The following is a 14,349-nucleotide window of genomic DNA, read 5'->3' as shown; positions in this document are numbered from 1 at the left end:
GTTGCGGCGCTCATCTCACTTTCAGGCCAAGGGAGCCAATGTTTGTTCACAGACAGTTTTCTGAGTCATGTGGTCAGCATGACTAAGCTGCTTCTGGCGAACCAGAGCAGTGCATGGAAATGCCATTTACCTTCCCGCCGGAGCGGTACCTATTTATTTACTTGCACTGCCATGCTATCGAACTGCTAGGTTGGCAGGAGCTGGGACAGAGAAATGGAAGCTCACCCCGTTGCAGGGATTCGAACCACCAACCTTCTGATCAGCAAGCCCAAGAGGCTCAGTGGTTTAGACTGCAGCAGCACCCGCGTTGTATTCTGCAGGAGTGAGCCAATGACACTAAAGGCTCAGTTTCTTATTGTTGTCAAATGAGCCTCACCAACTTGGGGAAACGATCAGAGACACTGCTGCAGATGATCTCAGTGATCAAGCTGGGATATAAGGGTTCAGGCGATCCCTGAGGTACCCTGGACCTAAGTTGTTCAGGGCTTTGTAGATTAATACAAGAACCTTGAACCTTGGCTCAGAGTAGAGGGGCATCTAGTGCAGATGTTTTCACAACGGTGTCACATGTTCTCGACCTGAAGCTCCTGTCAGCAATCCACATAATTTCTCTTGTACATTCAGATTATCCCTGTTCTCGTGAACTGGCCTGTGATCTTTGAATGAAGGGCAATATACAAATTTAATAAACAATAATAATTCATTGTTTCTTGCTCAATAAAGCCAGCTGGCATGCATTTGACTTTAGCAAAACGGAACATATTTCCATTGGCATGACTTGATTACAATTCTTGCTGTGTCCGTAAATGATGGGCAGGGTATTCGAGTTGTTCTTGTTTTGAATCAGGACAATACTTACTAGCTCCCTCTACTTCGAAATGAACTCCTTCGCATGCGAAACCATTATTGACTTCACAAAAATTGTGTGTGATTGTTACTAGCTCAGAGGCTTGTATATCAGAATATGTGTTTTATAACCTAAATATAAAAAGTAGGACAGAAGATGTACATGCTTTTGGAATATGAAATGACCAAATTGTTGGATGACAAATCAAGAACTTAATGCTTTTTTAAATTAAAGAGTAGTTAAAAAAGAAATCTTGCCTAAAGTTTCACTTATTTAAAAAATGTGGAAATTTTGAAAGGGAAGAAAACAATTTCCCATGTTTTAATATTATGCCTATTTCCAGATTTTCTATGTAATGTCTCAGGATAGCATGTGTGGATAGACTGCTTTATGTGGCAAAATTCACTTCTGACCACAAGACCGCTATCTGGAGAATAGGCAGAGAGATTATCCCCAGTGACACAGCATTGGGCTATGCCAGATATATACTGTGCATTTAAATCAATTAAAAGGAAATTTCTCTTAGAACAACAGCAGTGTATTTATTTTTACACCATTAAAAGGAAGTGTTAAATGTTAATACAGTATTTAGCCTTTCTTTAACAAAGAACAAACATTTTCTCTCTTTCTTTCTGTTTCCCTCCTTGTTCCAGTTTGTCGTAACAATGTTTTGGAGCATCTACATCTATGACAGAGAACTAGTTTACCCAAAGCTCCTTGATAATTTTATACCACCTTGGCTGAATCATGGAATGGTGAGTAGAATGACCAGAATGCTTTCCTTGCTTTTAAAGAACATTGTTAATTGGTTTATTTCATTGTTGAGATCATATATGCTGAAATGTGCACGATGAAAAATATTCTAAGATGTTTACAGAGAGGATTTTTTAAGAAAGAAAAGGTTTTCTGTAACAGCTGGAGGATCAACCCTCATCTAATTTAAACTTAACTGTACTAGTTCTTGTGCTGTGTATATGACACAATATTAATAAGGTATCTTTTTACCAAAGATTTGAGCGGTGTTCATGTAGAAGTATGATGAGAGGTGGCTCTGAGCTGCATGTTTACCCTGCCCCTTGACCAATCAGTTCTATAAAATGCACAGGAAGCTTACACACATGGAGAAGACTCCCATTTTGCTGAAATTAATAACTGCAATTGTGGGGACAGGAGGAGAAGTGTGACTTTGTGTGCAGGGCTAAGTGTGTGACCCAGAGTATTTTTCAACACTATTGCGTTATATTCTGAGGAACAGGTGCTATCTTCTGGTTGTCTGTAGTCAAAGAATATTAGAACACATGGTAGATAAAATTTAAAATACAGCTTTTGCTGTGTTATCTTTTCATATAAACAAATACTTCTGTACAGAGAAGTGCCCACTCCTGACAGTCTCTCCCTGGTGGCCCCCTGAGTCACCCAAAAAGTGCTCCTAGTTTTCAGTGATTATCTCTTTCCCCACAGCCCATCTCATGCAGGAAGATGTCCCAATGGAAGAGGTGTTTTGGAGGGATTGGGGGCTGCCAGTGGGAGAAGGGGATGGGGAAATCACCTTCTACTGATGCCCCCCCCCACCAGAAATGCTCTAGATTGGGGTCCTCAACCCTTTGGACCTTGGGAACACAACTAGAAATCACAGACACCGCAAAATACCCAGTTTACTGAAGAAAAACTGGTGATGCTCATAAGCTCTACCCCAACCTCCCAAAACTGGAAAAACATATCTACACGCCCCCTCCAAATAAAACACAGGGAAACAAAGCAGTATACCCTCCACAAAAAAGCAGCCAAAGGGAAAGGAGGAAAAAACTGTCTCAATTAAAAAAGACTTGGGGAGGGGCACTAATGTGCCTGGCACACTTGATGTCACATCACATCGTTCGTACACAATTCTTGAAGTGTAGGTTGGCATGTTGTTTTATTTCCAACTTCTAACATTGCAGCAGGCCTCATTAAAAGCCATTTAAAAAACAAATGGTTAAGTCCTGTCAGTTTCTGTTTATCCAAATGTTCCTATGACTATAGAAACATTTGGCTGTTGGGGGTTTTCACCACTTCACTGCCTAATGGCTTCTGATGTGTTAGCTATCTCATTATCTTCATTGATAATTCTAATTCAGTCTGATGCTTTGTCTATCATAGCATCACATCTGGGATGATATTATGAAGTCCCCCCCCCCTTTCCTTTTCTTTGTAATAGAGAGAAATCTCTTGTTTTTAGCATGGGGCCATATTAACACTTTACAGAGGAACAGAGCCATCATTTTGGCATCAGCTTTTGAGGTAAAAACACAGGTGAAAAGTAAGGGAATAATGTTAGCTGACTTGTTGTGTTCAATAACAGCTAGGGTGATTGTTCTGAGCACTAAGGGACTGACCTTAATAGGTTCAGGTAGTTCACAATAAACCATTTTAGGAATCATTCAAAAATGAATACGGTAGTTTGAGGATTTAATTTCTACTATCACTAGTGACAGATTTATTTTAACCTTACAACAACTCTGTAAAGAAGAACAGCATAAATTACATTACAGATAGGCAACCAAAGCTAAGAGATATTATCTTCCCTACGACTACTTATAGTACAAGCCCTAACCAAGTCTTTTCAGAAGTAAGTCCAGTCAAATTCAATGGGTCTTACTGCCTGTAAGTGGAGTTAGCAGTAGCGGTTGGTGGCATGGGGTTGGCAGATTGGCTCTGCCACTGCATCCCCACCACACTGAACTCCCTCTTCCTCTTGGTAACTGGCAGTTATCATGGGAAACTAGAGGGTTAGCATAGAGGGCTTCCTAACTTGCAGCCGAGTGCCTTGGCTACTATGTTACAATAATTCTACCCATTGAATAGGATTTATGCCATTGATGCCACTGAAAATTTTCCTCTCTCTGCCTTCAATGCAACTTTCTGGCCTCAGGGGCATGAACCCAACAGTCATCTTTACTGTTTATGTTCATGTGGCTCAACTGTTGACATACCATCCACCCATCCATTAACCTTGAAACTCAAGTCCTTGGTTTGTATAATTCTGCCATCTTCATGCTTATTTGCAATTCATCAGTTATTTGTTATCCTTGCTTTAATTACAGATCAAAAACAGAGGAATGTTTTCAAGGAAAGAGCTAAGGAGGGTGATAGTATTAAAGAACAAATTGGCTGGGAGGAACAGGCCGAGCTTCCTTAATGGTTTTCTGAATATTTGTCCTTTTAAAATACGTGAATTTCTTGGTTAATTTAAAACAAATGCAGGTTTAGAGTGCTGTGTTGGCTGAGCTCCAAGAAGCTTTCAAGCTTATGTGCTGGTTTACTTAGAAACAAATCCAGCCGATTTCAACATAGCCCATTTTCAGGATGTAACCTTACAACCAAACCCCATCCCCACCTACAGTTCCACAAGTTTTTTCTAAAATCCCGTAGTTAAAAGTATATGTACATCTTGCTATTGCTGCCCTGGTGTAGGCTACTGGGCCAGCTTCCAAAGTATCTAGCACAGAATCAGGTTCTTGGTCATATTTGTGCCTGTGTTTGAAAAACCAACTAATTTTAAATAAATTTTATCTTCAGAACATGTGATCAGAATTAATGGAATTCATTTTGTAGATTCCCCAGCCCCACCCACCACAGCATGTTGCTATGTTGTTTGAGCTATAAATTAGGTTAATAAAACAAACAAACATGGTAATCGCAGGGCAGTTTCCAACACAGGATATTATATCTGGGACTTTGACTGTTAAATGACATGAGCTAAGTAAGAATCTGCCACAGTTGTACTAAAATTTCTGCTTTAATTTTCTGATACTGCACATTAAGGGGAAATAGTAACAGTGATATAGAAAAGGTGGATAAATAATACTCTGTATGCACAGAGAGATCGATATGCGTATATATAAAGACACACAGTATATAGGGGTTAAATGATAATGTGCTTTTAACTTGTATTTTTATGCTGTGAACTGCCTGAGATCTACAGATGAAGGACATTATACAAATTTAATATATATTTTAAAAAATAGCAATGAGGCCATTTCTGATTAAATTAACCTCTTTACATTCTGGCTGATCTAAAATAGTTTACAGTTTAATCGTTGCTGAGATGATGATAACTACGTTGAATAAGATTTGTATGGGTCTATATTGTAGTGGAATAAGGAGGCAAGAATAACAAAACAGCAGGGGGAGGGAAGAAATGGGAAATGCTACAGGTGGTAACTTCTGAACTTGATTTCCTAATGAATGCTCAATCTCTTAGAATCATAGAATTGCAGAACTCCAAAGATCATCTAGCCTTAAACATATGTTTTTCATAGCTTATATACAGCAGTGCACTTGGTCCGTATTGAAGTGGTCAAGAAGAGATGAGTGTGTATCACTTCACACTTACTTACATTGAGTTGTATTTCCCATTTACCCAGGTTGCATAGATACCTGTTGATACCTCTTAAGAGGTTAGATAGATCATACGTACGTCTGCAGAACCCATGCTGCCTCTACTTCACCAAAACTTGTTTTTCTATATGCTTTTAAATTCTATCTTTACTAATGCTTTCCACCAGTTTTCCCAGAACAGATGTTAAGCTAACCTACCTATAATTTCCTGGATCCCTTTTATTTAAAAACAAACAAACTGGTGTTACATTGGCCACTTTCCAGTCCTCTGATGGCTACTGATCTTAGGGACAAGTTACATATTTGGGGTAGAAGGTCAACAATTTCAAATTTGAGTTCTTTGATGAATCTTAGATGGATGCCATTTGAACCTGGTGGTTTGCCCATTTGTCAGTAAGGCAAAAGAGTTAGACTCTTGTTACTACCATTTTCCTTAGTTCCTCAGACTCCTTTCCTGAAATAGTTAAGGCACAGGGATGTACCCTACATCCTCCACTGTGAAGACAGATGCAAATAAATCATTAGGCTTCTATGCAGTTTCCTTATCCTCCTTTAGCACGCCAGTTCCTTGTCAACTATCCTTTGCACATGTAGCAAATAGCATAGTGTTACCTTCAGATTCCTTCCTTGGTAAGCATTCAGATCAATTTACAAAGATGTTTTTTTACTAAAAAAAGTAATGTTCTCCATTGCACTTTTTGAATCCTGCTTAGTAAGCTAAAACCTGCCTATTTACAATTAAGAAATGTGGTAAATATGACTTAAGCAGACCACAATATGTATTTATATATTAGCATTTCATGGTAGCTCATTTATTTGTTTAATTTGCTTCCATAGCAACTGGATTCCTTCACTTGCTTTTAGAATATTCTTGGTGGTAGTGTTAAGGTTGGTTGTTGTTTTTTTAAAAAACACCAAACAAACCTATGATCAACTTGGTTTAAGTTTGGCAGGCAACATTTCCTTCAATTGAAGACACATGCAAGAGCTTTGTGGACTTACTGTCCAGTGACATACACACCCCCTGCAAAAAAGCCTTCTGTCTGTAACAGAGTACAAAAAGAAAGAAAATCATGTATGGGTAATAATGAAATCAACTTACGTTTTTGTAGGTTAGCAGCAAATCTTTCTTTCTACTTAAGGAAACGAGCATCATTTCTGCCAAAAGCATTGCATTCAAATAATAAAGACTGTTGAGGTATTGCTATAGTGCTGATGTGGTTGTTGGCATCCATCTGTCTCAATAGAAGAGTGTGCCTTCAAGGGTGAACTCAAACTGTTGGAGAGTTGCAGTGCCTGCTGTGGCTGTAGAGACCGATATAGGAGCTACATGTTTTGTTGCAACTGGGGCAGATGTAGGTGTCTGGTTGTGCTGGTGTAGGTGCACCATGGCGTTTCTTCTTTCTGCGCTCCTCCCAGCAGTCATTCCTCCTTTGGTCACTGCTGTGGATAGATGACCTGACTGATTGTCTCCAGGCGTTGCGGTCATCTGCAAGGGATTCCCACAGGGCAAGTTTAATGTTGCCTGCCTTCATGTCATGTTTGCAGACATCATTGTAACACAGAGTTTGCCTGCCAACTGGCATGATGCATGATGCCAGCTCCCCGTAGAGCATGTCCTTGGGGATCCTGCCATCTTCCATTCTGTGGACATGACCAAGCCAGCATAGATCTCACTGAGACAGGAATGTGAACATGCTGGAAATGTGGGCTTGGGAGAGCACATCTTTGTTGAGACTCTGTCCTGCCATGTGCTCATACTAGATGTTTGAAAGTGACAGTGGGCTGTCTTCAGAGGTCAGGCAGAATGAAATTGTGAACATGTTCTCTTACCTTCTATACCTCCTGGCTTACTGAGTAGATCCATGCAAGTCATTACTTGGTAAATTGTTGCCTATATTCACTCAACTCTTGTATGCCTCAATTGGGAGGCAAAGAGTGCAAGTGGCCACAGCACCTTGCAGATACCTACTTTTTGTAAGACTTACTTCCACAACTTCTTCAAACATTAAATAATGCTGTTCTCCTGGTGTGATCTTTGTCTTTCCTTCTTTCTCGAAACAGCTTTCTCCCATGAAGTAGCCTACAATGAATGGTGCAGGTGCTAATGTTTGCTTCTTTTGCAGTTGAGTAGGCGTGGGCAATTATTTTCATGAATTGTGATGTTCACTATGACAATTGGTTGAAAACCAAGTCTTCAGAAGATTGCTTGCTCTACAAGATCGGAGGAACTACTGACTGGGTGGTTCATGGCATACCAATGCTAAAATCTTAATACAAATGTGGGATACTGCATTGTACTCTTAACATATATTTCTTGTGAAACAAATACGTAAAAAAGGGAAATAGTGGCAATATGAGCCCTCCCTTATGTAGCGTAGACTAAGATATGTATTGCATTGGTACCTGAACTTCCTGCAGAAATGTTTGTAAGTTTGTGCTCTCTTGAAGTTATCTTGAAATTTGCTTTGAGTCCAGATCTACTATATCTTATCCAAACACATTTTTGTAGTATCTTTTGAATTATTATGAGGTATTTATATGAGAGAGATGAGTATGTATAGCTATAATACTTTTGAGAAAAAGTACATAATGTAGGATTCGTTGTTGAAATTTATGCCAGGAAGAAAACTGGACTTCCTCAATCACAATGTTGGTCTTTTTTCTTGGTGATACTCAGAAATACGAATCAGGTTAGACAATAACTTTCACTAGAGGAGGGAAGAAAGTACTCATGGCAGGAGAGCAGACTGATAAAGCCTCAGCTACGTGGGATAAGTGGCTTCATTGTAAATTGAGCTATTCAAAAGTGTGTCTCAACATGGTAAAAATTATCAGGCATCTTGGACACAAGCTTGTGCTGCTTTGGTACTTGTTTTTATAGAGTACTGGAGTTCTGGGGAAGTTCTGGCACCAAAGATCTACAACCTATGTGGCTGTTATGGCATCTTGGTAGAAGGAAAAGCATTTAAAACTAAGAAACGTGTCTTTGTATAGCAGAAGCAAGGCAGCAAACAACTGTGCTAACTTCATTAAGTGTCTTTTGTAATATATGAAATCTAGTCAATTTCAGGAAAATATAAAACAAGAGGAAACAACATACTGAAAGGAAGAGGTGACAATAGCAGTAGACTGGCAAGCTTTAATTTTATTTATTAAATTTGTATCCTGCCCTTCATCACAAAGGAGCCCAGGTTGGCAAGTATATGTGCTTTACGTTACTGGGTAGAAAGCTTACAAAGGAACAGAGAAATATTTCAGATTATATAATGAAGGTCTGACATTTCACTTAGCCCAACTAGGCATACATTCTTGCAGTTTCATTAAGTTTCCTATTAAAATTGTCACAAAGAGTAACTGATTTTTCAAAGAAATTTCTCTCATTTTCCTGCATATTCTGAACTTAAAGGGAGTATGAGTGTTCCACCATCCGAACTATAAAGCCATTAAAAAACAAAACTATTATGATAATATGTTTAGTACATATTATATCTGAGGCTTTGACTGAATCTAATTTGTTCTCGGTTATCTGATTGCTAGATAGTTGCATTAGTATATGCCTGAAATACTATGCATTCATGCTATCAGAAAGAAATGCAATGGCTTAAGTTTTAAATGGCAAGGATCCGAACAACTCACAACTAATTCCATTTCTTGAACAGCAACTGTCCTCTCACCCCAGTACCACATGGCAACACACTTTTGAAAATGGGCAGATTTCCAAAATGTATTCTTAATATGGCATATGAGCATTTGCTGTTAAAAGAAAACAAGTCAGAAACCACAGTCCATATGCCCAAGTCCTTAAGCACACCTAAAGTAATTATTTGGATCCCAACTGCCTAGAAGCAGTAATCAGTATTATTTATTGATAGCATGATGATGATATACTCCATGTGGCTACGTCCTAAGTACATAGCATATGAGACCAAGACTTGGTAAACAACGGCAGATTAACATGGGAGAAGATATGCATTAATCCCAGTATAGATCTATAGTCTCCAGCCTTCTGCCTCAAAATAACCCTCTTCCTTTGTTGTAAAGAAATGAGGACTGCATCCCATTGTGATACAGCACAGGCATTGCATTAGCTGCCTCCTCTAAACCATGGTTTGCAAATTGGGAATGAGCCTCAGGAAGACATGCTCTGTCTTCTGGTTTCCCAGTGTAGTTTCATCATCTTCTTGCAAATGCTCTGTTGTGGTTAAGCCACTTCACTTGGATTTCAGAATTACTGAGCAAGAAATTAGAAATGTTGATATAAATAACATAAATCTTGAAGAAATCACACATATTAGACTGTTCTTTTGATCTATACCAGGCACCCCCAAACTCAGCCCTCCAGATGTTTTGGGACTATAACTCCTGTGATGGGATGAAGAGCTGCTTGTGCGTAAACTGCAAGTCCCTCAGAGTTTGAACAGGTTCTCAAACCTCTGCCTGTGACGGAGCCCCTCCAGCATGGCTGCGTCAATCGCTAGCAGAATCCGAAAGTGGTTGCTTTCGGAAACGTTTCCAACATAAAAGCTCCTTAACGGAAACACGTCTTCTGGACTCTCTGCGTGACAGTTTCCGGCGAGGAACGGGTGTCCCTATAGGAGGTCCTGAGACCTCCCCACTGTTTCCGCTGGAAGCGTCTCTGAGCCATTCCTCCGACTCTCCTTCCCTTGACGTTCCTGTTCGCCCCCTACTGGTTCCCTCTTCAGGTGTTACGTCTCTCTCTACCTCAGAGAGCCTTTGCACCTCCTGTCCTGCCGATGGCAGTTCCCTGACATCCACCTCCCCTCCAGGGCCCCCTTCACCCCCTCCCGTCTCCTCCCCTATTGGTTGGGAGGAGGTAAAACCCCGGAAAGAACCTTCCTCATCGTCTGAAGTTTCGAACACCTTTCTCCACTTGTTGTGATTCCTAGTCTCTCGGTACTCCTCGTCATCTGAGTCCGTTCCTTCTTCCAACTCCGACTCCGCGAATCCTTCCAGTTCCTCTTCCTCGTCTGTGGTGCCGAAATACTCCCTCCTAAACCTTGCTACCGGCTGTGGTTTCCTCGGGAATCTTTGGTGGAACGTTTCTGTTAAAACCTCGTCATTGACCTCCTCTGCAGTCACCCAGGTGTTTTCTGACTCCGGTTCCCCTTCCCACGCCACTAAATACTCCACCTGATTGCCCTTCCACCTGGAATCGAGGATTTCCGCTACATGGTTACTGCTTTCCCTCTCTTCCAAGACTGGTCCCCTGGTGTACTCCCCTTCACCTCCCCCCTTGTACGGTGACAGTAACGACCTGTGGAACACTGGGTGCAATTTCATGTGGCTGGGTAACCGGAGTTTGAAAGCCACTGGGTTGACCTGCTGAATGACCTCAAAGGGTCCCAATCTCTTGGGTCTTAATTTTTTACAACCCCCTTTGAACGGCAACCCTTGGGTGGACAGCCACACCTGATCCCCCACCCTTATTGTTTCACCTTCCCTTCTGTTCTTGTCTGCCTGCTTCTTATATTGTGCCTTGGCCCTTTCTAAGTTGAGCTGAAGCTGACGATGGATCGCTTCCATCTCTTCTACAAAATGTTCGGCCGCTGGGACGCTCCATCTCTCGCCTCCCTCCCCTGGGAATGCCCTGGGGTGACACCCGTAATTGGCCAAAAAGGGGCTCATCCCTGTGGACACATGCTCCGCATTGTTGTAGGTAAATTCTGCCAGCGCCAGCTTTTCGACCCAATCATTCTCTCTGTCATTGACATAACACCTCAGATATTGTTGGAGGATGCCATTTGCTCTTTCCGCCTGCCCGTTGGTTTCAGGGTGCCGGGCAGTCGAAAAATTGACTTCCACGTGCAGCAAGCTCATGAGCTTCCTCCAGAACCTGGAAGTAAATTGTTTGCCTCGGTCTGAGATCACCCTCAAGGGGGCGCCGTGCAGCCGGAAGATGTGTTCTACAAACAACTTCGCTGTTTCTTCCGCTGTGACTGCATGTGAACATGCTACAAAGTGGCACATCTTAGTTAACAGGTCCACTACTACCATAATGGCCGTTTTCCCCTTGGATTTGGGCAGATCCGTCATAAAATCTATTGATACCGCCTCCCAAGGCCGTTCTGGCGTGGGTAATGGTTCTAATAACCCTGCCGGCGCCCTTCTTTCCCCCTTGGCCCTCTGGCATTGGTCACACCCTCTTACATACTCCTTTACATCTTCCCTCACCTTGGGCCACCAAAATTCCCTGGTGACCATCCACATGGTCTTGTGTTGTCCAAAATGTCCCGCCGTGGGACTATCATGCAACTGCTTGAGTACCCTCCCTCTCAATTCACCTTCTGGTATATACAGTGCCCCTTTGTAATACAATGCCCCGTTTCTTTCCTCAAAACCCTCCGGGCTCTCACCCTCTCCCCTGAGACCTCTGAGCTTATTTTGGGCATATTCGTCATTTTCCGTTTCCTCTACCAGTTCTCGTCTCCCCACCAGCGCCGCCCCACACACCCAGCGGTCCTCAGGAATGACATGTCTTTCTTCGATTGCCCCCTCCCCCTCCAAATACTCTGGTTTGCGTGAGAGAGCATCCGCCCTGACGTTCTCTGGGCCTGGTACATAACAAATCTCGAAGTGGAATTTGGAAAATTCCTGTGCCCATCTCACTTGTCGTTGGTTGAGTACTCGAGCTGTTCTCCAATACTCCAAATTCTTGTGGTCGGTGCACACTTGCACCTTGTGTTGTGCCCCAATCAATAAATGTCTCCACCTCCGGAACGCTTCGTGAATGGCGAGTAGTTCCCTGTCATACACCGTGTAGTTCCGCTCGGACTTATTCAGCTTCCTCGAGAAGAAGGCACACGGTCTCCACTCCGACGTATTTCTTCCCGGCTGAAGAAGTACCGCCCCTACCGCTCGGTCTGACGCGTCTGTTTCCACTCTCATGGGCTTCTGTAGGTCCACATGCAGAAGTTGTTCTTCCGAGGCGAAAGCCCTTTTCAGTTCTTCAAAAGCTCGCTCCGCCTCCGCCGTCCAAACAAATTTCTTCTTGCTACTGAGGCAGTCGGTGATGGGCGCCGTCAAGTGTGCAAAGTTCTTGAACTTCCGATAAAAGTTCCCAAACCCCAGGAATCTTTGCACATCCTTCTTGGTCTTCGGTGTCTTCCATTCCAGCACCGCCTGGACCTTGCCTGGATCCATGGCCAATCCTTTGTCTGACAAGCGGTACCCCAGGAATTCCACCTCCTTGGCATGAAACTGGCACTTCTCCAGTTTCACCCACAGCTGATTGGCTTGCAGCCGGCCCAACACTTCTCTCACGTCCCTCACATGCTGCTCTTCATCTTCCGAATACACCAACACGTCATCCAAAAAGGCCACACAATTCTTGTAGAGCAAAGGTCCCAAGACGTGGTTGATAAAACTTTGAAAACATGCGGAGCCGGCTTGGAGACCGAAGGGCATTACGAGGTATTCAAATGCTCCCAAAGGGGTGAACATGGTGGTCTTCCATTCATCCCCCTTCCTTATGCGTATCAGATTGTACGCCCCCCGCAGGTCCAGTTTTGTAAAAATCTTCCCCTTCCTCACCCTGGTCAGAATGTCATCAATTCGGGGCATAGGAAACGCCAGGGGTTCCGACACGGCATTTAGCGCCCTGAAGTCCACTACAAGCCTCGGCTTATCTGTGTTTTTTTTGTCCACAAAAAACACTGGGCTGCCCCCCACCGCTCGGGACTCTCTGATGAAACCTCGCTTCAGGTTTTTGTCAATGAACTCCCTCAGCTCCTGCATCTCCCTGTCTGACATGGCGTACAGCTTGCCCACTGGGAGTTGAGCCCCAGGGAGTAGGTTGATTTGACAGTCAAAGGGTCTATGCGGCGGCAGTTTGTCCGCTTCCCTTTCGCTAAATACGTTGCTCAGATCTGCATATTGCGGAGGCACCTCCCCTTTATTCATTACCTCCATCCCAGCTAGGGTGAGCCTGGCTTCCCCTGGATCCTTCCCCTGCTTGCAGTGTTCTAGGCAATGCGCTGACCCAAAGGAGACCACCCTCTGATGCCAGCCCACTAGAGGATCGTGTAGTGCCAGCCAGCTCATCCCCAAAATGATGGGAGCTCCTCCCAAGGTGGCCACATTAAACGCTATCCTCTCGGTGTGCCTTGCCACCCTCATTATCATGGGGACTGTCTGTTGGTTCACTTCTCCTCCCAACAGCTCTCTGCCGTCAATCGTGGTTACCTGCAGGGGTTTACTTAAGGGGAGGGTTTGTATCTGGTGCTCAGCTGCGAACTCCTTACTCATGAAATTACAGGAGCTGCCTGAATCCAGAAGGGCCTTGATCTGTAGGGGGTGTCCGTTTGGCAGCTCTAGCAACACCTCTATCACTAGAGCAGGTCTGGGAGGTTCTGGTGAGGGCACTTTCACTGCTTTTGGGCCTGGCTGCTGTGCCCCGACGGCAGCCAGGCGTTGGCTTTTACTTGCTCCTTGCTTTCCTCCTCCTCTCCCCCAACAGCTCCTGCCATGCCTTGCCATTCCTTTCTCCGTGGACAGACTCTGGCAAAGTGTCCTGGCTGTTGGCAGAGATAACATTTCTTGGCGCTCTTTCCCTCCTTCTTCCGCCCTTCACCGAGGTTTGAAACTGCGCGCGCCCGCGCTGTTCCCACTTCCATCGGCTCTGCCGGCGGGAAAGGCTGCTCTGGAATGTCTGGAATGCGGAGCTCCCTCCAACGTTCTCCTTTCCCCTCCCGCTTCTCCAAAGCCCTCGCTTCCTGGCGCGCTCCTATGGCCAGCGCGGATTTAGTCAGCTGGTCCATAGACTCCGCTCTGGGGGTCTGGGAAAGTTCATCTTTTAAGGACGAAGAGAGCCCTTCTTCGAAAAGCATCTGAATGGGCTCCGCAGACAGGTCCCACCCCAATCTATGAATCAACATAGTGAACTCAGTCCAGTACTCACGGACAGTCCGGTTCCCCTGTTTGCAAGCCATTAACTGCCTTCGCACCCCTCCCTGCTCAATGTCGCTGGAAAACATCAGGTCCATGGCACGAAAAGACTTCCTTGTGTCCTTTAGGATCTCATTATTTGCTGCCATCAAGGGTCTAACCCAGTCCTTCGCCCCTGATTCGAGATGGCTAATTACAAAAGCCACTCGCGATTC

The 14,349-nt window shown here is 43.7% G+C and overlaps 1 protein-coding gene across 1 annotated transcript in view; it reads left to right on the top strand.

The window, feature by feature from the left end:
• The window catches only part of AIG1 (androgen induced 1), a 79,420-nt gene that overhangs the window by 22,730 nt on the left and 42,341 nt on the right, over nt 1–14,349 (top strand). The window contains exon 3 of the mRNA XM_083435113.1: nt 1,501–1,602. Coding sequence (XP_083291239.1) covers nt 1,501–1,602 — 102 coding nt within the window. The remainder of the gene's footprint in view (nt 1–1,500; nt 1,603–14,349) is intronic.

Source organism: Podarcis tiliguerta (genome assembly GCF_965153285.1).
Source record: "Podarcis tiliguerta genome assembly, chromosome: 3".
In the NCBI taxonomy this organism is placed as follows: Eukaryota; Metazoa; Chordata; class Lepidosauria; order Squamata; family Lacertidae; genus Podarcis; species Podarcis tiliguerta.
The sequence above is the reverse complement of the archived record's forward strand: the minus strand, read 5'-3'. Positions and strand labels throughout refer to the sequence as shown.